General features: G+C 39.9%; 1 protein-coding gene across 6 annotated transcripts in view; it reads right to left on the bottom strand.

Moving 5' to 3' along the window:
* Window positions 1-3,979: 3,979 nt before the first annotated feature.
* Window positions 3,980-23,366, bottom strand: part of bahcc1b (BAH domain and coiled-coil containing 1b) — a 194,720-nt gene continuing 175,333 nt past the window's right edge. For 4 of the 6 annotated variants that reach the window (XM_073918668.1, XM_073918669.1, XM_009306821.5 and 1 more), the window contains 15 exons: window positions 22,182-22,305; window positions 20,143-20,368; window positions 19,645-19,827; window positions 16,973-17,137; window positions 16,622-16,857; window positions 16,454-16,531; window positions 13,504-13,654; window positions 13,266-13,383; window positions 12,040-12,115; window positions 7,798-7,906; window positions 7,558-7,674; window positions 7,289-7,438; window positions 5,217-6,424; window positions 4,895-5,131; window positions 3,980-4,805 (listed from right to left, as the gene is read on the bottom strand). In XM_073918668.1, the coding sequence (XP_073774769.1) occupies window positions 4,596-4,805; window positions 4,895-5,131; window positions 5,217-6,424; window positions 7,289-7,438; window positions 7,558-7,674; window positions 7,798-7,906; window positions 12,040-12,115; window positions 13,266-13,383; window positions 13,504-13,654; window positions 16,454-16,531; window positions 16,622-16,857; window positions 16,973-17,137; window positions 19,645-19,827; window positions 20,143-20,368; window positions 22,182-22,305 (3,388 nt within the window). In that variant the 3' untranslated portion in view covers window positions 3,980-4,595. The remainder of the gene's footprint in view (window positions 4,806-4,894; window positions 5,132-5,216; window positions 6,425-7,288; window positions 7,439-7,557; window positions 7,675-7,797; window positions 7,907-12,039; window positions 12,116-13,265; window positions 13,384-13,503; window positions 13,655-16,453; window positions 16,532-16,621; window positions 16,858-16,972; window positions 17,138-19,644; window positions 19,828-20,142; window positions 20,369-22,181; window positions 22,306-23,366) is intronic. The other 2 variants (XM_073918670.1, XM_021480385.3) reach the window with 1 other exon arrangement.

The raw sequence follows: 23,366 nt of genomic DNA on the forward strand, positions 1-23,366 counted from the left end.
GTGTATCTGAGTATGCAGGAAAAAAAAAAAAATATATATATATATATATATATATATATATATATATATATATATATATATATATATATATATATATATATATATATATATATATATATATATATTTGAAAGGCTTTTGCCTATAGCCTAATGTAACATCCATACATTTGTAATCTCCAGAAACTCATATAGATACTCAGAAATGATTTTAGATAAGCAAATTCTACAAAGAGCCTTTGTGTTTAATATAGGTGAGAAAAATTATATATATATATATATATATATATATATATATATATATATATATATATATATATATATATATATATATGGTCATTCTTCACCAAGAAAATTAAATAAATAATAATTTGCAAGAAAACTAGCTATAGCTGTAAGCTATTAAATGAAGCTAAAGGCATTAATTTCTATGCAAAATAAAATATTTGATTAATTTCTGTTGATTTACAGGTAAAACATCAGCATGACTGTTTCTCCATGTCCTCTGTTTCTCCTCTTTTCCTTTTTCTTCTCAGATGGAGGGAAATGACCTGAGTGTGTGTTCATGACCTCAGTTAGCAGCTGTCTGCTGTAAAACTGCTGAGCTCAAACTGAACAATAGATCAGTCAAATCTCTGGACAGCTTTCCAAACAGGGATATACCTTTTAACTGTTATTTGGCCATTCAGATAGTGAATTAAGTTAGTAGTGGAAATTTAAACAGATCCCAATTTAATATCAGAATTGAATATGCATACTTCGTGTTTGATTTAAATTAATGTGACAAATGTGTTCTTTTATTTATTTATTCGTTCATTTCCTTTTCAGTTTATTATTAGTTATTCATCTGGGGTCGCCACAGTGAAATGAACCGCCAACTTATACAGCATATGTTTTACACAGCATATACTCTTCCAGCTGCAACCCATCATTGGTAAACATCCATACACACTCATACTAATAATACACTACGGACAATTACGGACTACGGACCCACGCAGACGTGGGAAGAACATGCAAACTCCACACAGAAGCGCCAACTGACCAAGCTGGGGCTTGAACCAGTGACCTTCTTGCTGTGAGGTGATTGTGATATATATATATAGGGTGTCTCCTTTAAACTTTAAATGTAGAATTTATTTATAATTTCATGTTTTTAATCAATTGATGTGAATGATTACAAGTCCCCTAGAGTTAAACAGTTTAACCATTTTTGGATCCATTGAGCTGATCTCCGGGTCTGTCAAGAGCACTTTTAGCTTCAGCAAGAATCATTGAATTGGATCATTTTGGCAGTTTCAATATTTCTACAATTTAAAGCTTGGCACCTCTGTAGTTACATCGAGTTTATACAAGAACCGACGGAAAATGAAAAGTTGCCATTTTCTAGGCTGATATAGCTAGGTAACTGTACTCTCATTCTGGCATAATAATCGAGGAACTTTGCAGTCGTACAGCAATTCGTAACTTTTTGATTTAGTGGCCAATTCCTATGATTTCATGAGATTTCATTCGTACAATTTAGCGCGATTTGCTTATCCCCCAATGACGGTTGGGTTTAGAGGCGGGGTTGGGTGCCACACCTTTTTAAAATCATACATTTTTGGACTGAACTTGTAAGAATTGGCTTCAGCGGGCACAATGATATTATTTTACATATTACATTATAGCAGACTTTCATTTTCTGTTGGTCTTAGTACACAACAACTACAGAAGAGTGAAGCTTTAAAATAGAAAATGATTGAAACTCTTTGGTCCTCCTTGAATGAGATGCTATTAGTAAAATCCAATTCAATGATCAATGCTAAACTAAGCTAAAACTGCTCCAGAGATCAGCTGATTGGTAAAACTCAACTGTTTATATCTAGTGGACTTTTATTTTTAAAAAGTGTTAGACTATATTTCATTATAAAAATATGAGTGTTGGCACAGGGGCTCAGTAATTAGCACTGTTATCGCACTGCAAGAAGGTTGCTGGTTCGAGTCCTGACTGGGCCAGGAGTTTCTGTGTGGTGTTTGCATGTTCTTGCCGTGTTGGTGTGGGTTTCCTCCAGGTGCCCCGGTTTCCCCCACAGTCCAAAGACTTGTGCTATAGGTGAATTGAATAATTGGTGGAATAGTTGGTGGTTCATTCCGCTGTGGCGTCCTCTGACATAAAGATTAACCTGAATGAAAATGAATGAATGAAAATAGTGGATCATTCCTTTAATATTTCAAATAACATTTGTTTAAAAAAAGTTAAAAAAAAAAAAAAAGGGTAAAACCTTATGGTTTATTTAAAGATCGTGGCAAAGTCTCAAGATTTTAACCACAAAATACCTTCACAGAAAAAATGCTGGAGCCTTTTTTTGTTTAGAAAGACAGAAAATAGATCTGTAAAAAAAAACGATGGTTTTGAGTTTCACTCAACATTTATCAAACAAGCTCAAATAAAATACACTGTGACATTGTGATTTAGATTTTTTTTTATTAAATGCAACACGAATGCAATAAAATTAAGATAAATAACATGTTTTAACAGTGGAAATATCTTAGAGTTATATTCCCCACGAGGTCGAAAAGAACATCCACCGTAAAAATCAGTTCCAAGTGGGTCTCAAATTCAGGTTACACAATGATTCTATTTCCTTTGAGGCTTGGCCAACTTCCTGGCACACTGGTGGTGCCAGTGCCACCATATCAAGCGTTGAATCCAGTGTTTGTTTACAAAAATACAATTTTTCTTTGTCTTTTTTTTTCTTTTTGTTTTTTTTATAGACCCAGAAAGTGACATTACATTTATTTTCACATCAGATTTGTTAAAGCTTTAGCTTCTGCAGTGTAACAGCAACAATGTCATTAAAAAAGTAAGTCATCCTTTAGGATTGAAAGGCATTTCTGTCCTTTTTCACAATTCCAACACGGAACAATCTGTACAGGCTTGCATATTGAACAAATAAGAGTACAACGTTGACAATGGAAAACAGAACAAAACAAAAAGAACACATTTTTTTTGGCAAAGCAGGAAGAAAAAGTGACAAAGAGGCAACATTTTAGATTAGATCTGTTTAAGTTTTGTTTAAACTGCCCTCATTTACAGGTTATGATTGTCCTTCATGATCACGTGACACAGGACAGCAGGAGGCTTCAAGTGCTGGAAGCGTCTGTTCACGCTTTGCATTACCGTATAATCCTTGGCCGACAAACATTCTGAGAACATTTGAGCATTGTTTTCAAACATGAAAGCTATCTAAAGTACATCAGGCTAAACATTGCAAGCGCCCCTTGTTCACGATTCAGTCTATATATATATATATATGTATTTATTGCAGATGGAAGTGGAGTCATTCCTTTGGTTCGTCATTTTGGAGGCCAGATTCCTTTAGTTAGTATTTAAATGTTTAAACCACCTCCATATTTGCTATATGGAACTCTTTACCTACGAAGCATTAAGCGCTTTTTTGCTCTTGCCAGTTCACACAAAAACAATGAAATGCAAACAAACAAACAAACACTTCTTTCAACGCTAAAATCAGAAAGACGAAAGATAATAATGAAGTGTACACACAGACAGCCTGTTTCCTCTGACTGGGCTGCATTGTGTCGGTTCTACAGAACGTCTCGCTATACCCTCCTATACAGCAGTGATGAGGGTATTCAGTAACCAAAGTCTCCAAAATCATGCCTGTCCCCGAAGCAAACCTCCCGATCCGACACTTAATTCAGTTTAAAAAAATAACACAATCAAGAGCAACAAAGAGGAATAGAGTTCTCTCTTCATTTATATTATATTTACAGTTTTTAATATATATTTATATATTTATATATTTACACACATCAAATAAATCAATTGTACAACTATACACCTGAATGAGAAGATAAGCAAGAGGTACAGAAGTATATGGCTTGACTGGAAAAAATCGTTCCTTTGTGTTTTTTGTCTGTGTTTGTTTTTTTATGTTTGCTCTTAAAACAGCTTAACAATATACCGACATAATCATTAGCGCCCCTCCCCCTCCCAAAAAAAAAACAAACAATAAAAAATCCCTGGTATTGTCAAAAGAGGTCATTAGACTGTACATATGAGAGAGCGTCATTCAATGTAGCCTCTAATCTCCAGGTTAACGGCTATTCCTCTTTGTTTGTTTGTGGCTGATCTCTACATACACTCATGGTTGTTCGCATATCTGCATACAGCAATAAAAAGAAAGACCCTCTCATTCGCATCTCCCCTCAGTCAAATGCACAAATGAACAGATCATACCACAGCTGAAAGTAACAGTGTATTTGGTCCTGCTGGGATATCTTAAAGTCCCGGTGTGTTTAACCAGCGAACATCTTTCCAAAAGAACTTCCCGCAAAAAATGCAGTCAGTGTTTTTCTTCTCTGACCCAAGTCAGTTCTCAGAACGTCAGTCTAAATACCCTACTCTGAACAAGTCCAGTGCCTTTTTCCGTGATTGGAAAAAAAATGATTCCATGTCTGTGGAGCCTTCATGAGTGATCACCATGAGTTGGCCTCCCCACAATCCATTCGATAATGTACTGTTACTTCAAGAGTAGAGACGGAAGTGGCCTTTTATTTACCATTTTCAGTAGTGCATCATCCATTTCCAAATGTTAGCAGATAATCGACTCTCCTTCGGCTGTCACCAGCTGACCACTGGTGGGGTCATAAGTTCCTGCCAGGTAGTATAGATCTTGACCATTGCTGTTTGGTTTCCTAATTCGACTCAGACGCTCATATTCAGCTCGGCTGACCACCTGGCACTTATGGGAGATGGTTTGGACGTCATTTTCATCCTCATGGGAACTTTGGTACAGGGCATGCTGTGGAGAGAGAAGAAATGAAGGTTAAGTCTTGCAATAACGTGATAAAAAAAATCCAAACCAAACAAGACTTCTGGTGACTACTGTACCTTCCCATCCCGGTGCCTTTTTCCAAGCTTGGTCTCCTCAGGGTGGTAGAACCACTTTACTTTGACTACCATGTTGCTAGACCATGATTCCCAAAGACTTTCAATGCGACCGATGAAGGGCAGATGGGGTCGACCAGCCGAGAGGAAAACTGCACAATCACCAACTCGAACTGTGTCTTTACCACGAACGATTGCCTTGTAGAAGAGCTTTCTGGCTTTTCCTTTCAAACCCCGTCTCTGATGACAAGAAAGGAAAGTTTGAGGCACTCTTTTTAAACTATATTTTTGATTGGTATTTAAAAAGAAAAATCATTACAATTACCTGAGTAGGGTTCCCAGACCACCTCCACAGCTGTCGCCCTGGCATGAATGCGGATGAGTTGGGGGGACCTTCTGAAGACTGCATCTTCTGCTTTTTAGGGAAGTCTTTGGAAGATTTGGACTGTACTACAGAAGAAGAGTTGGCAATCTCCTTTCTCTTTGGAGGTTTTCCTGTACTACTATTTACTGCAGCCTTTGAATTAGAGATACTCATAGTTTTGGCTCCAAAAGTGTGTCGTGGTGGGGCGGTGGGAGGGTCTGAATGCTGCTGTTGTTGGAGCAATGTGTGATGAGAAGAAAGGCAACCCTGGAGCAGAAGCCGAGATGCCTCTTCTTCATCTGAACTGTAGGACGAATCATTGTCAGACGAGCAGACGCTGGAACTGGACAATGAGCCTGAGCTAGATGCACTGGAGGATCCTGAGGATGACGATGAAACAGAAAGACGAGACAAAAAACGTCCAGTGGTGCGCATTGCCGCCCTTCTGGCATCTTCCTCCTCATCTTCATCTTCATCCATGTCTGAATAAGAGCTTAGGCAGTCGCTGTGGCAATTTGGCCCATAATCTGTATATTCACTAAGCCCGAGACCCTGAGGGTGCTTACGCATGTCAGAGGAACCTTTGAGAAGATGGCAACTGTTCCTTTTGGCATCTTTGACAAGAAGAACAGACTGGGAATAGCCCATTGTTGAGGTCAGCTCTCCAATACCTTTGGCTCCAAAGCCCTTTTCCATTCGTCCACTTCTTTGTAGCTCTGGGTTCCCAAGAAGCAACAATGCTTTTCCATTTTTAGTCTTAGGGGATGTTACCCCTTCATGGTCCAGTTTGACCAGAAATTCCTTCCTGTCTCCTATCTTTCTACACCGTGACCCAGGGACAACCTTGTGACTAGGAGGCAGGCCTGGTGCCAACTGTTGATTTCCAAAGGAAGTGCAACCATTTGCAATGCTGCTGAAAGAGTCCACCTCAAAGGAAGTGCTGAAGATGCCTTTGGCTGGAGTGGTCATAGTGGAGCTAAGTAGGGGGAACATGTCTGACTCCTTTCCCTTAAGAGCTTTCTTTGTTAACCCATTAAACTGGAACAAATCCATGGAGGGTTTCCTCCTGGACATGGTGGCAACTGGCCAGCTGAGAAGAGGGGAAGCAGTTTCGGTCATATTCTCAGATGCACCGCTCTTTGATGATGCATTGACAGATTTTGGCCTTCCTGTTGATGGAGATAAACAAAGGTATTGCTAAGGGGACTCAGGAATACCGACCTCCCAGCAATGATAACTTATTTGCATTTTTCCTAACTTAGCTTACTATGATATTACCTTCATCCCCTAAGAGAAAACAGATATGCCTAACAGTGGAACATCTGATGACTCAATGTTATTGTACTATTGCAGATAACATCTACTGAGTAAGAGCTGTTGGACTGGTAGTTCAGGGCTTCAAGTCAGGCTCTTTAGTTAAGTAGCGTTCAACCTTGACGCCAGTTTCCCTCATCCAAATACATCTCATTCCATTAGTCAACCATACACTGATCTCATCAATGCCTATGTGTTAATTGTACAGGGTCGTTAAAAGTAATGAGGGAAAATGCCTCTTTCTTCCGCATTTATTGCAGATTAATAAGCCAGATTATTTTACCTTAGATCTGATAAGACTTTTAGGGCTCTTGACAAACAGCAAATAAATCATTTGGTGGGTGCGTCAGTTCCAGGAACAAGAACCGGGAAAAGTAGTGAAGCGTGTCCTTAGGGACAAACAAACTGAGAAACATCACCCAGCAAGTTCCCCTGACAAACCTTGTGATTAGTGAGTAAATCACTAAATCACAAAGGCCTGTTGTGGAATCCTGTTTGATAGATGTTTCTCAACGTGCCTCTTTGAAACAACATGTTTTACCTCTCTCGTTATAGGTTAAAAGTAGCACCTAAGGGATGTATGCAAACTGTGACAGATTTTAATCTTAGATTATGTGAAAAGCATCTGTTTACACTGTGCAACCAGTAACCAAAATTAATTTAATTTAATCAGTTTGGGAAACCGTGAGAATATGGATAATGCAGCTGTCATCTCGCACCTGGCTTGGCTTTAACGGCACTCTTCCTTGGCTCTGTGTTAGAGGAACGTTCGTTGGATGCATCAGCCTGCTGAGTTATCTTCTCTTGGGTGGAGGTCTTCCTCCTGCGGCAGCTAGGTGAGATCAGGTGGGCTGGTGATGGCTCTGCACCTGCAGTACATCAATAATACCACAGGCTTAATTTTAAATATGGAACCTTTGCACAATGTCTAAACACGAGATTCTGTGTTTATGTTGGAGATGAAAGTCGTTTATCTGCAGAAACCTACAGTGGACTTGGTAGCCTGGCGGAAGCAACCTAATACTTGAAAGGGAAATCCATCCCCGGTCTCCATCGTCAAACTCCACCATGACACTCCCCTCCTTCTGTTCCTCACCTGGACCTCCTGAGGAATATATAAAAGTAGAGCTCTAAACAACACATATGTACACATATGTAAAAATGAACTTTATTGTTTATTTTTTGTAACTAATTTATAACTTGGTTTTTCGTGCGCAAATAATCTTACCTCTACGGACATATCCAGGATACAGACAGCGTGAGCGTTCACTCCAGTAAGCACATACTCTTGTTCCAGCCATCAGAGTTTCCACCGTCTCTGGCTGCACATCTAAAACCTGAAACACATGGATAACTTTAAAAATTAACCTACAGATCTTGCAGACAGGCAGCTCATCAAGCATAACAAGTTGATTCAGTTAAAAGAAATACATGAAGAAAACGAGACATCCAATTTTCAAAGCATAGATATCTTTGAGGCCCTCTCCTTAAGGCAATTCCAACCATGGGTATACATTTCTCAAGAGAGATGCATTTTGATTTTGTTCCCATAAATAGTTTCTCATACTGAACCAGAATAAAAAAGAGAGGAAATCAGCATTGCTGAATGGGGTGTCTGCTTTGAAATAATGGAATAAAAGAGCGGAGAGGTGAAATCGATGACTTTATTGTGAGGCTGCCAGCTCCCCTCCCACTACACAGAGCACATGCACTAAAGAGCCCTTTTAGGCCCTGTTCAAACGGGTCTGCTGTAGATACGGCCCTTTTGACAGACAGAGCAAATGGGAAGCCAGGGAGTATTTGGCCAGGATATGCAGGTAGTGGTGTTGGAAGTAAACGACTGATAAGAAGTCTTAAAAGTGGCACAGGAAAGAGGAGGTGTCCCTGAAATGGAAGGGCTAACGCTAATAGCTAGTAGTACCTCCTACCAACTTGTAGGTTTATTCCCCTAAAAAGGTGAAAGCAATGGCATCTATGAGAGCAACATCTGCCACAGTTTGACTCAACCAATTCCATGGATTTGAGGAATGAATATCTGTTCATTTGGTGGTGCACCATATGGGTGCTACAATCACCAACAATCTAATCCTGGATGATCGCTGGTAAACATGCAGATTGCTAAAGGAATACAAATCCACTGATATATGGACTACAAGTTACAGTCATGCACTTCCCTCACACACCTGGCCTAGATTCCATCAGGGCTGAGTCATGTAAACAGTATTGTGAAGATTATGACGCCTTTTCCTTGTTTTGTCTTGCCGTGTTAGACCCTAGCCTTGTTTTCTTGTTTTACTCCTGTCTGCTGCCTGCCTTCTGACCACTCGCCTGATGTTTGACTATGACTCTGGATTTCCTGTGTACATCTGTTTGCAATCATGGGGGATGACTGGAACTTGTAGTCCATATACCGGTGGATTTGTAGTCCTTTAGTGACCGTCGTGTTTACCAGAGATTTGCCAGTATATAAGAAAGTCTTGCGAACATAAAATAATGTATTAAGCAAACAATAAATAAATAAATACAAATTTCCAAAAATCGCAAAGCAAAAATTTGTTTTTGAGAAATAAAAAGGAATTGTTTAAACAAAATTAAAGAACTGTAAAGGAAAAATTGAGTTTTGAAAAAAAAGAATTAAATTTGCAGGGCAAAAAAAACTGGAAAATAAAAATAAAGCAGTGCAAAACAAAAATACTAGCTATATATATATATATATATATATATATATATATATATATATATATATATATATACACACACAATTTTTTTTTTCGCAAAACTTACTGACACTATGCTATTTGACCTGTGCCTGGGCATGTTTCCTGGTTTGTTTGATAAGTGTAATTGCTCTGAACGGGACTCAGGTGCAGTTCAGTTGGCTGGCCCGGGCCCGGATGTAAAAGGTGTGCCAGAGCGTGGTTCTGTTGGGCTTTGGAATGTGAATGCAAAGGGAGTGTGAATGCAAAGGGAGTGCTGAGCCCTAAACTGAAGACGCGACTTCACTTTTAACGGACTTAGATGTCATAGATTATTAAAAAAGCAAACCCCACGCAGCACGTCAACAGCTCCTTCAGCAAACCTCCAAATAAATGCAGCATGAAGGCTTTTATGATAACTTTTAAGCGTCAAAACTTGTGGATCCGTTCAACAAAATATTTGACTGTGTCTCACGGCATCCCAAAAAACTAAACTGAACAGTCGCATCATCGATGACAAGCGTACTCTGGCTCAGATGCAATGTGAGTGCGGGCCATCGGGGGAGAGGGGAGGGGGGACACCTACGCTCCGGCATTGTTCAAGGCAACCATGCCTAGTGAAAGTACGCCCTAAGACCACCTCGATGATATTGTGTGATACAGGTGATGATGTCACTTAAATGGAGGGAGGTCTGGGCCTGCTGTAAACGCTGAAGTTTCCTTGAATCTGCCTTCTTGTCAAATCAGGGCCACGAAGTGAAATGCGCAGAAACAAAAAGTGCAAAGAGAAAACAGCATTGCAAAACTCACGGTTAACTAAAAAGCTAATCAAAATGAGCATTGCAATCGACTGGACGGGTTTTGTAAAGGCAATGCTATAAAAATGTTTTGCAAATATATATCGTTTTTTTTAAAATTGCAAATAAGAATTTTTTTACTTGCTTGATTATTATTTGCAGTTCTTTTTTTGTATGCAAATTTCATTTTTATTCTTCAAATTTATTTTTGCCTTGCGATTTTTGAAAATGTGCATTTATTTTTTTTGCTCAATACTTTATTTTTTAATACTATAATACTAATAATAATAATACCGTTATTTTTTTATTTGCAAAACTTTCTTTTATTTATATCTAATGTTGAACAATGCATCAGGCATATGGGCAAGTCCAGTTTGTTGCAGTAGAGTACAGCTAACTCCAATTCAATGCCAACCAACCAATTCTGTTTACTTGGTGGTGAACCATATGGATAATGCTAAAACAATCTGTTTAAATATAGCAATCATTATATTTGCCATTTGTTTGGTGGTGAAAGTAAACACTTTATACTTAAGTATAGAAAAAATGGTCAGAGGAAATTTGCAAGCACTGTTTTTAATAATCAAAGGGGGAAGAACATGCAGTCCATAAATTCTGCAGCATGAGCTGTAACAATGAGATATGTGTTAATAATGATTGCTACAATTTTTTAGTAACTATGAGCCTAATTTTAAATGTTCATTAATTAATGGATTTTGAGAAATGGAGTGTGAAATTTACACACCAGAATGAAGTCAGATAAAGGGTGAGTTTGCATTTAAGGAAAGTTTTTAACATCAGGCTTATGAGCCATGAGTCCAATTTGTTGGAGTAGAGTTCAATGTTAAAGCCTTTACTGTGCTAGCCCTCAGTAAATGCTCTCTCTCTCTTTTGTTCCTTCTGTTCTCAACCACAACTATACAAAATCACACCCAATATTGACAACCTCCTCCTTTGTTTTGCATTTTGTGAACAATCAAGAGCTTTTTATGTTGCAGCTTCTGAATTGTATCAAGACGAGATCTTCAGATGTCTTGTGTACGGCACTGAACTTAAGAGTTGCACAGAGCATGCTCATTAATATGTCTTTGAGGGAGACTAGGGACGAGTAGTAGAGCTTGCGATAGGCGGTCCCTAGGCGGCGAGACACTTTTTTCAGCCCATGATACTGAGAGAGATGAATGAGAGAAGTAACGCATGTAATGTATTCAAATGAATGCATGCCGACAAAGAGCTGTTGGTTTACGGTGTGTAATCAGCTCCCTTTTCCCCCATCGGCTTAGATAAACTATGCGTGTTATTGTAACCCACAGTTCAGCCCCAAAGATGTTCCTAAATAAGAAGATAAATAAATAAAAAAGGGATAAAGCATGCTCTTCTGTACGTCCTCCTGTGGGGCCACGCACAACTAATAAGGAACAGTTATACAGAGTCACAATGTGAAACTGTATATGCAGGAATCTAACAGACTCCTGGACCACATTATGGGCAGCTAACATAGAGCCCTGTTTGATAAAAAAAAAAAGTGTATTAACATTTTAAGAGGTCCTAGGGTTGTCTACATCCCTCTATCACAACCAGATGCCGAAATGTTCCTTTAACTATGAATTTGTGCTCAATGAGATAAAAAATAAGCAATAAAAGAGGCAAATGCCAAACGAATGGCTAAAGTTGGACTGGAGTCCTTCACACACTGATCAGAGCAGTTTACACGCTTCATGGCTAAGTAAATTCTTATCGAAGCACACACACTCACACAAACCCAGATGCTATGTGTATAACTGCTTTAGCAGAGAAAGCCAGAGCTGGGCTCGATCCAGCATTGAGCCGATGGGGCTCTGGGGGAGAACAAGGGGTCTGTGAGAGCCTGTGAGGGTGGCCTGAAGGGCTTCTTCGGCCCAAGGCCTGTATGGGAAGATAGAGGAAGTCTTTGGGGGGAACAAGTCCTCTGAAGAAGCTTTTTTTAAAGGGTCTCACCGCTTCCTGAAGCAGCTGCTCCAGAGAGTAGATCCTCGGCCTGTTTCCACGTTCACCCTCAACAACAACACTATAGCTGGGGAAATGGAGATTTTTTTGTGTTATTTTTTAGATCTGATCAATATTATCGGTCTATCCACACATATATATACATCTCTATACATTATTCCATCCATCCATCCATCCATCCATCTATTCATCCATCCATCCATCCATCTACATTCATCTACCTGCAAATCTATGCATCAATCTATATAACTATCATTTCATTGTTCCATTTATCTATTATTTAATCTATTTGTCCATTGTTACAACCATATATTCATTCTATTCATCTTTTCATCCATCCAACCCCACCCATCTATCCATCCATCCATCATTTCATTGTTGTATCTATCTATTATTTAATCTATTTTTCCATTGTTACAACCATATATTCATTCCGTAAAATTTTCCATTCATCCATCCATCCATCCATCCATCCATCCATGCACTTATCCATCCATCAATCCATCCATCCATTTACTTATCCATCCATCCATCATTTCATAGTTTTATCTATCTATTATTTCATCTATTTGTCCATTGTTACAACCATATATTAATTCTATTCATCTTTCCATCCATCCAGCCCCACCTATCTATCCATCCATCCATCCATCCATCCATCCATAATTTCATTGTTCCATCTATCTATTATTTAATCTATTTGTCCATTGTTACAACCATATATTCATTCCATTCATTTTTCCATTCATCCATCCATCCATCCATCCATCCATCCATCTACTTCTCCATCCATCATTTAATTGTTCTATCTATTATGTCATTCTTTCTATTCATCTTTCTATCCCTCCACCTACACACCCACCCACCCATCCATCCATCCATCCACCAATCTACTTATCCATCCATCCATCCATCCATCCATCCATCCATCCACTTATCCATCCATCCATCCATCCATCCATCCATCCATCCATCCATCCATCCATCCATCCATCCATCCATACGTCATTTCATTGTTCTATCTATCTATTATGTCATTCATTCTATTAACCTTTCTATCCATCCACCTACCCACCCACCCATCCATCCATCCATCCACTTATCCATCCATCCATCCACTTATCCATCCATCCATTCATCCATCCATCCATCCATCCACCAATTCATCCAGCTACTTATACATCCATCCATCCATAATGCAGGTCTGGTTCTCTTACATATCAGGCAGGTCCAATGTATGTACATAAGCAGCATACAGTAACTCGTCCTCTTTCGAGATCAATACTTTCAGCCCATCCCTCAGGATTTCTTTGGTGAGAATGCAGTTGGGCAGGGCTGGTTGAGACAAAGACAGATTAAAGGTAGAGGTCATTCTCTTTTGACCACAAGCACATTCTGTGTTGATATGAACACAGTTACATTTAAATCATGCCTGTCTGTTTGCATATTTTGTACCTGGCAATGCACTGCCCATCAGCTCTGGTTCCTCCTCTTCCTCCTCCTCCTCTTCCTCTCCCTCTGAGAAGCTGCTGTCATCGTCAATCTGGAAACCTTCATCGGCAGCAAAGCTCTCCAGCAAACGACTGACTGCTCGTCCCTTTGCCTGCTAACAATCACGAAACAGCATGTGAGTCTCATTCTTTCACACACACACACACACACACACACACCCACACACGCACGCAGACAAACACACACACATACACACATACACACCTGTAATGGCCCCAGAGAGAGTGATTAGGGCTCCAACATTCATTCAACCTCTCATACAAATATATCATAACCTCTCACACCCAACGGGTCCATTCTTGTGCACAGCCCTCAGTACTTAACATTGCTCAAAAAAAGCTGTCACATATTAATGTGATGGAGGTTTCGTCACTTGGGGTGATGCTGTTCGGTTTTCATTTTACAAGTGTGTCTCTAGGGTGAGGCACAGGTGAAGAATGATGCGTGTCTTTGTTCTCTATCGCACTCTTTGAGCGGAGTGGGAATTCTTCCCGCCCTCTGATTAGGCAGGCAAAGTCCCCTCGCATGCCTCGCTGATGACCTCACAAAGGGCCGACGGTGACAGCCTTGACGCCTATGGTGTAAATCCTTTCAAAACTATTGACTGTTTTATTTAGACAATGCATGATTCAGCCTGTGAATTAGCAGGCGGATCCCATCTTATCTTTATTGTGAGTAGATTTACGAGAGCCCCTGACAGGACGAACCACACGAGATTGCATAATCCTTCTCAAAGGGATGGCTTTTTATGGGTGCCAAGAGGGCAAGGCAGACAGATCTAGGCCGCTGGGGGTAATTCGCTATGTGGCGCTGCAGTCTAGCTAGATCACACCAGTGTCCAGCACAACTCAAATAAATGAGCTCAGATGTACCAGCATAGATTGGCTGTGGCCAAAAGCTGACTTGTTGCCTCACTGCACTATCAGGCAACGGCTTCGCAAGCAGCTGTTGCGCATGAATGTGCCTCATGAAACTGATTTCAGACAGACTTCTGAAGCAGCATAATGGTTTAATGATCCTCAATAAAATACAGGGAGCTTTGGTAAACCAAAACCAAGCAAATATGCAATTACTGCAAAAGTAATTTCTCAGTAAAAATTACATGAAAAGTGGAAAAACTTGGCCCAAATCTACATTTACAAATACAATGACCACCAAACCACAACTTTCAGATGCCAAATAAAATGTTTATCTCAACTGTCAATGAATCAAATACAGGACAGTGGGTTATCTTGCACAGAAAACAGTGCTGCCATTAAAAGATGATCAGATTGAAGTAGCATTTACAGAAGACAGGATGTGACATGGTAATTGGATTGCACTCCTATATCCTTAAACACAGCCTTTCTACTTTAGATGACTGCTAGGTTCCTTATGGCCCTTTTCCACTGAGTGGTACAGTACGGTACGGTTCGGTTCGCTTTTATGAAACAATGAAAGGGTATCAAAAGGTGGAGCCAGATGCGCAGCTGAACACTATGGATTTACAGACAAACGTCAAAAGACAGGAGAATGAAAACAAAGGAAGCGCCCATTTTAAATACACAGCCGAGACAATACATCATAATGATTATATACATATAATAACAAGCCATGGTTGACCCGAGCTCAAACACACCTTGTCATTGTCTTAATGTACAGCCACAAAGCCAAGTAGATAAACCTGTTGTCCTGTTGTTGTTGTTTTCCATGGGCGTCTAAAGCGCGAGCGGTTTCACTTTCTCCAGAGAGCTTTGCGATCGTTCGCCGTTGTCTATATTTGAAATAACAAACTTCTTGAGCTGATGATAATAACATGCGCGTGATTATTGGAGTGCTTCTGACATCTGATCCTTTCAGAAACAGACAAAAGCGAGGGAGATGCACGGAAAAAAAAACAAAAGAGAAGCCAAAAAAAAAAAAACCAAATGGGGCAAATGATTCTTTGAGCAACCTAAAACATGAACAAACTGCCATGTTTAACTATTATAATCACCTTTTGGACTATTTTGAACTCGAGAATGACAGAGTTCTAATAGAGGTTACATGTGCTGCTGAAGATTAAAGATACAGATGAGAGGTTTGCACTGACTGTACGCTACATGTTGAGTGTTGTTTTTGAACTCAAATAAGGACTAAATGTATGATTCGGAAACTGTAACGGTCTGTATGTGTTCATATACGTTGCATTTATTTATATACTGTCGCAGATGTCACAGTAGGCTTTTTCTATTTCGCACTGATTTTTGATCTGCAGTTATAATCAAATCATATTCATAGAAAAGCTAATAATGAACATTTCTACACAAGTATTAAGGTGTATAAAGCATCTGTTTTGTGAGAAGTGCTTCTCATATGATATGTGAATGACCCGTACAGCTTTACTGTAGACATTTTCTCGAGCAACAATGACGTAGACTAAAACTTTCTGTTGTATACCATGCCCACCATTGGTACCCTTTTGACAGTGGAAACGAAATCCTGATAAAGGTGACCCGTACCATACCGTACTATACCACTCAGTGGAAAAGGCTCATTAAAGGGAGAGTTTATCTAAAACTGAATATTCTGTCATCATTTACTCTCCCTTTACTTGTCCCAAACCAAACCCAAGATTCTCTTCTGTTGAACACAAAGGAAGACATTTTATGTCGGAAAATGTTTAAATGTTGGAAACCTGTACCCATTGACTTCAATGGTATTTGTTTTCCCAACCAGGAAAGTCAATAGTTAATGTTTGTTAATAGTAAATGTTTGTTTTTAAAATATCTGGAAAGAAACTTCTTGGAACTACTTCAGAGAGATGAAATAGTGAGTATTTTTCATTTTTGGTTGAATTATCCTATTAACTTGCCTAACCTAATCATCAAGACTTTGAATAGATGTTAACTGGTAAAAGAAACTCTTTCCATACCTGTTTGTTTCTGATTCGCCTACTCCAAGATATGTCATCATACTGCGACGACAGCGCTTGCAACCAACAGCTCTTCCTCTGAAACAACCATCGATGACGTGTTAGCACTTAACGAATAGCACTTGTAGCTTCGTTTCTATAGAATTTACTAACAAAGTATAGATTTACCTTGCCGAGAAGCACTGCGCTCTTCCTGGTGGTCCTTTCTCGTGGAGTAGGTGAGGTTTTGAGAACCCTAGTGTGGTCAAAGGTGTTCTCCCTTGAGCCCTCTCTCCACTTCGGGCCAGTCAATCTCCTGTCCTCATCTAGTTCTGAGTGGTTATGGTCAGCACAGACCTGGGCTGGCCTACAGGGGGCCTTCCTTCTCTTCATCTCTTCTTTAGTGACGGACACATTCATAGACCCTGGAGGGAATCAGAAAAAAAAATGGTAAGAATGACAGTGAAAGATGAGTGTTTGTGAACTAAGGTGATATCTGTCAATCCATGCTGTCTAATTAAGAAAAGATGTAACATTTACCGAATCCTTGTCTTTCAGTTTTGTTCTTGGCTTTCTGATTAGCCTCAAGCTTCACGATGGAGCACTGTGAAGGACGGCCGGCTCCAGACAGCTGCTCTTTAGATGATAGATTCTTGATGCCCTCTGCCCCTTCCTCGCTGTCGTAGATGCCGTCATCTTCCTCCTCTGTGAAAATGATGGATCGATTGAATGCATTGACATCTTGACTGGACTACAGTTCACAGCGGGCGTCTGAATCGGTCATGGCGAACGCAGCCTGCCGATTTCTCTCACTGCGCGGTTTGTTCGATATTTAGCAAAGTTCATGAAACGGGTGCCAAATGTGGCTGTGACTGTCAGCGTTCACAGGAACTTTAGCAGTCAGAGAAGTCTAGTCACTGGCAGGTTTGACCATCAAGTGTCAGACCTAGTGACTGATTCAAGCTCCTGATTTAGCTGCAAATACATTATCATTACAAATCTGAGACCGCTACAACACTGCTCTTTAAAATACACACTATAAAATTCATTCAATTCATTTAATTTCATGTATATTTCTATAGCGCTTTTACAATGTAGATTGTCTCAAAACAGCTTAACATAGAAGTGCCAGTAACACTTTACAATAAGGTTCATTAGTTAATGCATTTACTAACATGAACTAATCATGAAGAACACATGTACAGCATTTATTAATCATAATTTAACATTATTATTATTATTATTATTAATGGATTATTAACATCCAAGTCCATGCTTGTTAACATTAGTTAATGCACCATGAGTTAACATGAACTAACAATGATGTACTGTATTTTCATTAACTAACGTTAACTAACATGAACACATACAGTAGTAAATGTATTGTTCATTGTTTGTTCATGTTAGTAAATGCATTAATTACACATTAACTAATGAACCTTATTGTAAAGTGTGACCGAAGTGCCTTCAGATTTGTATCAATTTCTACAATCACTCACTGGCCACTTTATTAGGTACACCTTACTAGTACGTGGTTCAACCCTCTTTTGCCTTCAGAACTGCCTTAATCCTTTGTGGCATAGATTTAACAAGGTACTGGAAATATTCCTTAGAGATTTTAGAGATAAATGGATGGACAGGGTCAGCAAAAATTCTCAGGTGTGCTGTGGTGTCGACACAATGCTCAAATGGTAGTAATGGGCCCAAAGTGTGTAAAGAAAATATCCCCCACACCTTTACACCACCATCACCAGCTTGAATTGTTGATACAAGGTAGGATGGGTCCATGCTTTCATGTTGTTGTTGCTAAATTCTGACCCTACCATCCGAATACCGCAGCAGAAATCAAGACCCATCAGACCAGGCCACCTTTTTCCAATCTTCTATTGTTCAATTTTGGTGAGCCTGTGCAAATTGAAGCCTCAGTTTCCAGTTCTTGGCTGACAAGACTAGCACCCGGTGTGGTCTTCTGCTGCTGTAGGCCTTCCGCCTTAAGGTTCAACATGTTGTGCATTCAGAGATGCTCTTCTGCATACCTCGGTTGTAATAAGTGCTTATTTAAGTTGCTGTTGCCTTTCTTTCAGCTCTAACCAGTCTGGCCATTCTCCTCTGACCTTTGGCATCAACAAAGCATTTGCACCCACAGAACTGCCGCTCACTGGATATTTTCTCTTTTCGGACCATTCTTTGTAAACCCTAGAGATGGTTGTGCGTGAAAACCCAAGTAGATCAGCAGTTTCTGAAATACTCAAACCAGCCCGTCTGGCACCAACATCCATGCCATGTTCAAAGTCACTTCAATCACCTTTCTGATGCTCAGTTTGAACTGCAGCAGATCATCTTGATCATGTCTACATGCCTAAATGCGTTAAGTTGCTGCTATGTGATCGGCTGATTAGAAATTTGCGTTAATGAGCAGTTGTATGTGTACCTAATAAAGTGGCCGGTGAGTGTACTGTAAGTAATGATACTGCAGTCTTGAAATTAAGTTTGTAAGGAGGATGGAAACATCTACTGATGCCTTTCACATTCTAGCTGTCAGTTTATTAAGATATTCAGATGAAATGACTGTGCAACTTTAGAAAAATAAAGCAACCTTGTGCTTTCTGCTGCACTTGTCCTGTACATTCCTTTCAGAATCACATACACATCTTTGTGATTGCAAATTTTTTTTCAACCACCGCGTACGCAAACAAAGTCGTACTCGCATGCTTGGGTGTCACAGATCCGTATTGGCAGATGCCGTCTGTGGGCTATGTGTCTCGCATCGAGCGGAGATGGCACGGTGGCAGCAGTGTCGGGTGTCAACACAGTGCTGACACACTTGTCACTTACAAGGCGCTCGTCAACACTCTCGCAAGCTCGTGAAATGTGAAAAGGATAACTTTCAGGGCAATTAACAGAGCGGCGACAACACCGCCTAGCTCGACCGCAGGCGAAGTTCACATTAGCGTTCATTACCGCCATGATTTCATCTCCACTTTGTTCACTTACAGAAGTGTGTTCGCAGGAAGCATGGACTAAAACGTAGCTTTATATTCCCCCTGTAGGTGTGGCATTCTGAACACAGCATGATGCAGTCTAGCATTACAGCTCGGGTTTTGCCTAATGCATGCCTGAGGAGGCGCCATTAATTTTTTTTAACACCAAGACAGTCGAGTAGGCAACAGAGAGCGTCCGCTGATCAACATTTCTCCTGGCCCATAACTCACCTGTGTCGCTGATGCCCTTCTCTGTAGCTTCAAGCTTGCTATCGGTCATAGCTGTATTGCATAGCAGCTGCTGAGTTCGGGTTGGTAGGGGTGTAGAGCTCAGGATGGCCTTTGACCTCGCGCCTCTTTTCATCACGCTCCGCTTCCCATCTGAATCCTGCTGGACTGCAGTCCCACTGCCTGCTGGGATAGATTAAACATTTTTCAGATTTCTAAATAATCTAAAGTAAGCTAAATAATAAACGACACAGCAGCTGACCCAAAACGAACACTACTGTCATCATTTACTCACTCTTTACTCGTTCCAAACCTCTTTGAATTTCTTTCTTCTGTTAAACAAAGGAAGATATTTTGAAGATAGCCTTTGTTTGGTTTATAAAAGTCTTCAAAAAATACCTTCTACTGTGTTCAGCACAAGTAAGAAACACATCGAGGTTTGGAACGAGTAAATAGTGAGTACATCTTCATTTGATTTTAATGTAAATGTGTGATTTTTACCTGTGTCACCTTGCTCTCCCGTTTTGTTATTATGTGCGTGTTCTTCTTTTGCAGACTGATGTTCGGGAACAGTGCTCTGTGTTTTGCTCTCTCTGTGACACAGCAAGTTCACCAATCTGGATCCACGCTTGGCTTTGGCTTTCTGCTTCAGCTGTGAGCAAGCTTTCTGCTTAAACTTCGTGCTTAGGAGTCTCGGCCTTCCTCTGGGCCTACAGTGAGCCTTCATCTGAAACGAAGAGAAGAGGGGAATTAAAGCAAAGGCAGTGTTTGAGTTGCATTATTACAATAGTTGTAAGACAGCACTCTGTTGAAGTTCCTCAACTAATTCACTCAAGCTTGCTAAGGCTGTGGTTAAAGGTAATGTAAATAATGTTCAGTTTCTTGCACTCACTGGCCGTTTCCTTGCATAAAATCTCAATATATTATTGAGAGACATGGGTATTAGTTATGTTTCACCTTTATGCGTGTGTGTGCTTTTTTTACTCTCAAAAGTGCTGTGGATTAGCATTTTTTGGATCACTGTCTAAGTCAGAGAATTTCATCTGAAAGCGGGGTGAGCAAAGAATAATTGCCATTCATAATCAAACCAACAACAATGACATTATTGATATTATTAAAGGCATTTTTTGTCGAGAGAATTTTCAAAATAATTTTTTATAATCATAATGTTTTTTTTTTTAATGGTTCTTCAAAACAGCTTTGCCTTTAATATTTAAAAAGCTGTTTTGGAATGTTTATTCATTCATTTATATTCTTTTTGGCTCAGTCCCTTTGTTAATCTGGGGATACCAGAGCGAAATGAACCGCCAACTTATCCAGCACATGTTTTATGCAGCGGATGCCCTTCCAGCTGCAACCCATCTCTGGGAAACATCCACACACACTCATTCACACTCATACACTACGGACAATTTAGCCTAGCCAATTCACCTGTACCGTAGTACCGTATTATTTTGAACTGTGGGGAAAAACAGAGCACCCGGAGGAAACCCACGCGAATGCGGGGAGAACATGCAAACTCCACAGAGAAATGCCAACTGACCCAGCTGAGGCTCGAACCAGCGACCTTCTTGCTGTGATTACCTACTGCGCCACCGCGTCACCTGTTTTGGAATGTTTCGTTTTTTAATGTTTACTTAAATAAATAGACATTTTAAGATTTTTTTTTAATATTTAACAATTTTACACAGCTTCTTTTGTGTACAGAGTTTCTTGTTTTCTTGCCTTTAGTTTTCCATTTGCAACAATTAAGAAATTAACATAAAAAGTTAATTTATGCAATGATGATGACCTTAATGACAATATTAAAGCACAGCCTCCACAAATTCAGACGCAAGCACATCATTTTACTATGAATTTACCTACAGATTTAAGAAAGCATAACAGTTAAGTAACTATTGATTTGCCGTAATTGATAAGGTTTCATTCGTTTTGTAACTAATTGTTTCCAACACTGTCAAAATATATTTTTTTTAAATTTAAAAACAATCAGTTATGGCATTTTTTCTTGCATTAAGTTATTTATTTATCATTTTTAAACAGAAAACGATTAAAAGATAATCGGGCCTGACTCAGCATGAATGCTGTTTTTCAGCAGGTTTCTGATCTGCAGAACATGAAAGCATACAGTCACCTTTAACATCTCATTCAACAACACATGAGAACAGTACAAACAATCACCAAACATACAAAAGTTTCTAGTCCAAATATCTATATATTAAATATTGATTTACCTTTTGACATAGGACTACTTTGATTGCCCCATTGGTAGATTATTTCGCTTGTTTTGAAGAAAAACTCACAAAAATGTGACTTATTATTTCTGAAAACAAATGCAAATGCTTCTTCATTTAAGAAGTTTTAGAAATTTGGACTAGAAACGAGACAAAAGCTCTAAGTAAGAAAAGCATTGTAAATAGTGACTGTTTTTACACTCTTACAATGAAACAAAACCAACAACCAACCAACCGTTTTCACCTTGTCAAGACATTTACAAAAACGTTTGCTTTCCAGCAGTCTAGAAGCGATCTGCTACAAACCTGAGTGCTTGTGAGATGGTGGTACGGACCACCGGTCATCCTCTTCTTTTTCCTCTTCCTGTCTCCGCCTCCAGCCAAGTCCTCAGCTGTCATCAAGCCTGGCCCCGCCCCCGCTCCAGCCGACCTGTCCATCACAACAGAGAGAGGTATTCATGAGCGGAGAGAAGAACCAAGGATGAAAAGCAGAGATCAGAGGCGAGCGGAGGGCTTGCCTTCCCTCTCTGTGGCTCTCTAATAACCTTCTTTTCAGGCTTTGATGAATGGAGAGGCAGGGGCCTGGTTCCCCGCTGCACGCTTGAAAAATTGGGATCTGACGCCAAACCGAGAAATATCTGAGAGAAGTGCTGGTAAAGCAACCTCCCACTCATAATTTTGTTTGTTCTTTTTTTTTCTCCCTCGTCTCACAGTCTCTCCGTCTCTGCTTACTCCTTTTCCATTCTGTGCCAATGGTTTCAGGGCTGTGAATTCCAGCATTACATTAATAAAAAAAACCTTCTCTGTCTTATTACCATATCAATGCATCTGTTCCTGCACAATGCAGCACAATGCACAGGCCTTCAGGAGGGCAATGAGAGTGAGTGAGTGAGTGTGTGTGTGTGTAGCCAACCATCTAGTAGACCTATTACACTGAAATAAGGCTCATACACTCGCTCTGCGGCGATCGGATCTCGTTTTGCAGTGTGTAAGCATCAGTGTTTTTACTGCCGCGAAGCAGACAGATACTTCAAACCCGCCACAGGCTGCCTTACTCTGCGCTTGGGGCGGGGGGCGGTGGCACTGAAATCAGCTGGCCTGTCAATCACCAGGATGATTGACAGGTGAGTGTCGGAAGCCGTGTCGGCGTGTGGTTGGTGAATTCCAGCCTCCCTTCTGTGACTGTTATAGTCAGTCACTTCCAAAGCGTCTCTCAATAGTGACATTTTTAATTTTGCTAGTTAATCGAGGTGCCACATCACTAACTTGACCCTGTGATTTCTGCAGTGCTGGATGTGGTGCTGTTTCCCAGCATGCATCATCATGGCATGCATAATATTTTGCACTATGTTTGTTTAGGGTTTCCTTGACCTGATGGTTTCTTGGTACTTTGATGTGTTTAGTTAACATTTAAAAGACACTTACTATTCAGTTTTATTATCAGCTTGTATTCCCAAGTGGAAACAGATTTCCACTTATGTTCAAAGTTTG

Source organism: Danio rerio, chromosome 12, assembly GCF_049306965.1.
Source record: "Danio rerio strain Tuebingen ecotype United States chromosome 12, GRCz12tu, whole genome shotgun sequence".
In the NCBI taxonomy this organism is placed as follows: domain Eukaryota; kingdom Metazoa; phylum Chordata; class Actinopteri; order Cypriniformes; family Danionidae; genus Danio; species Danio rerio.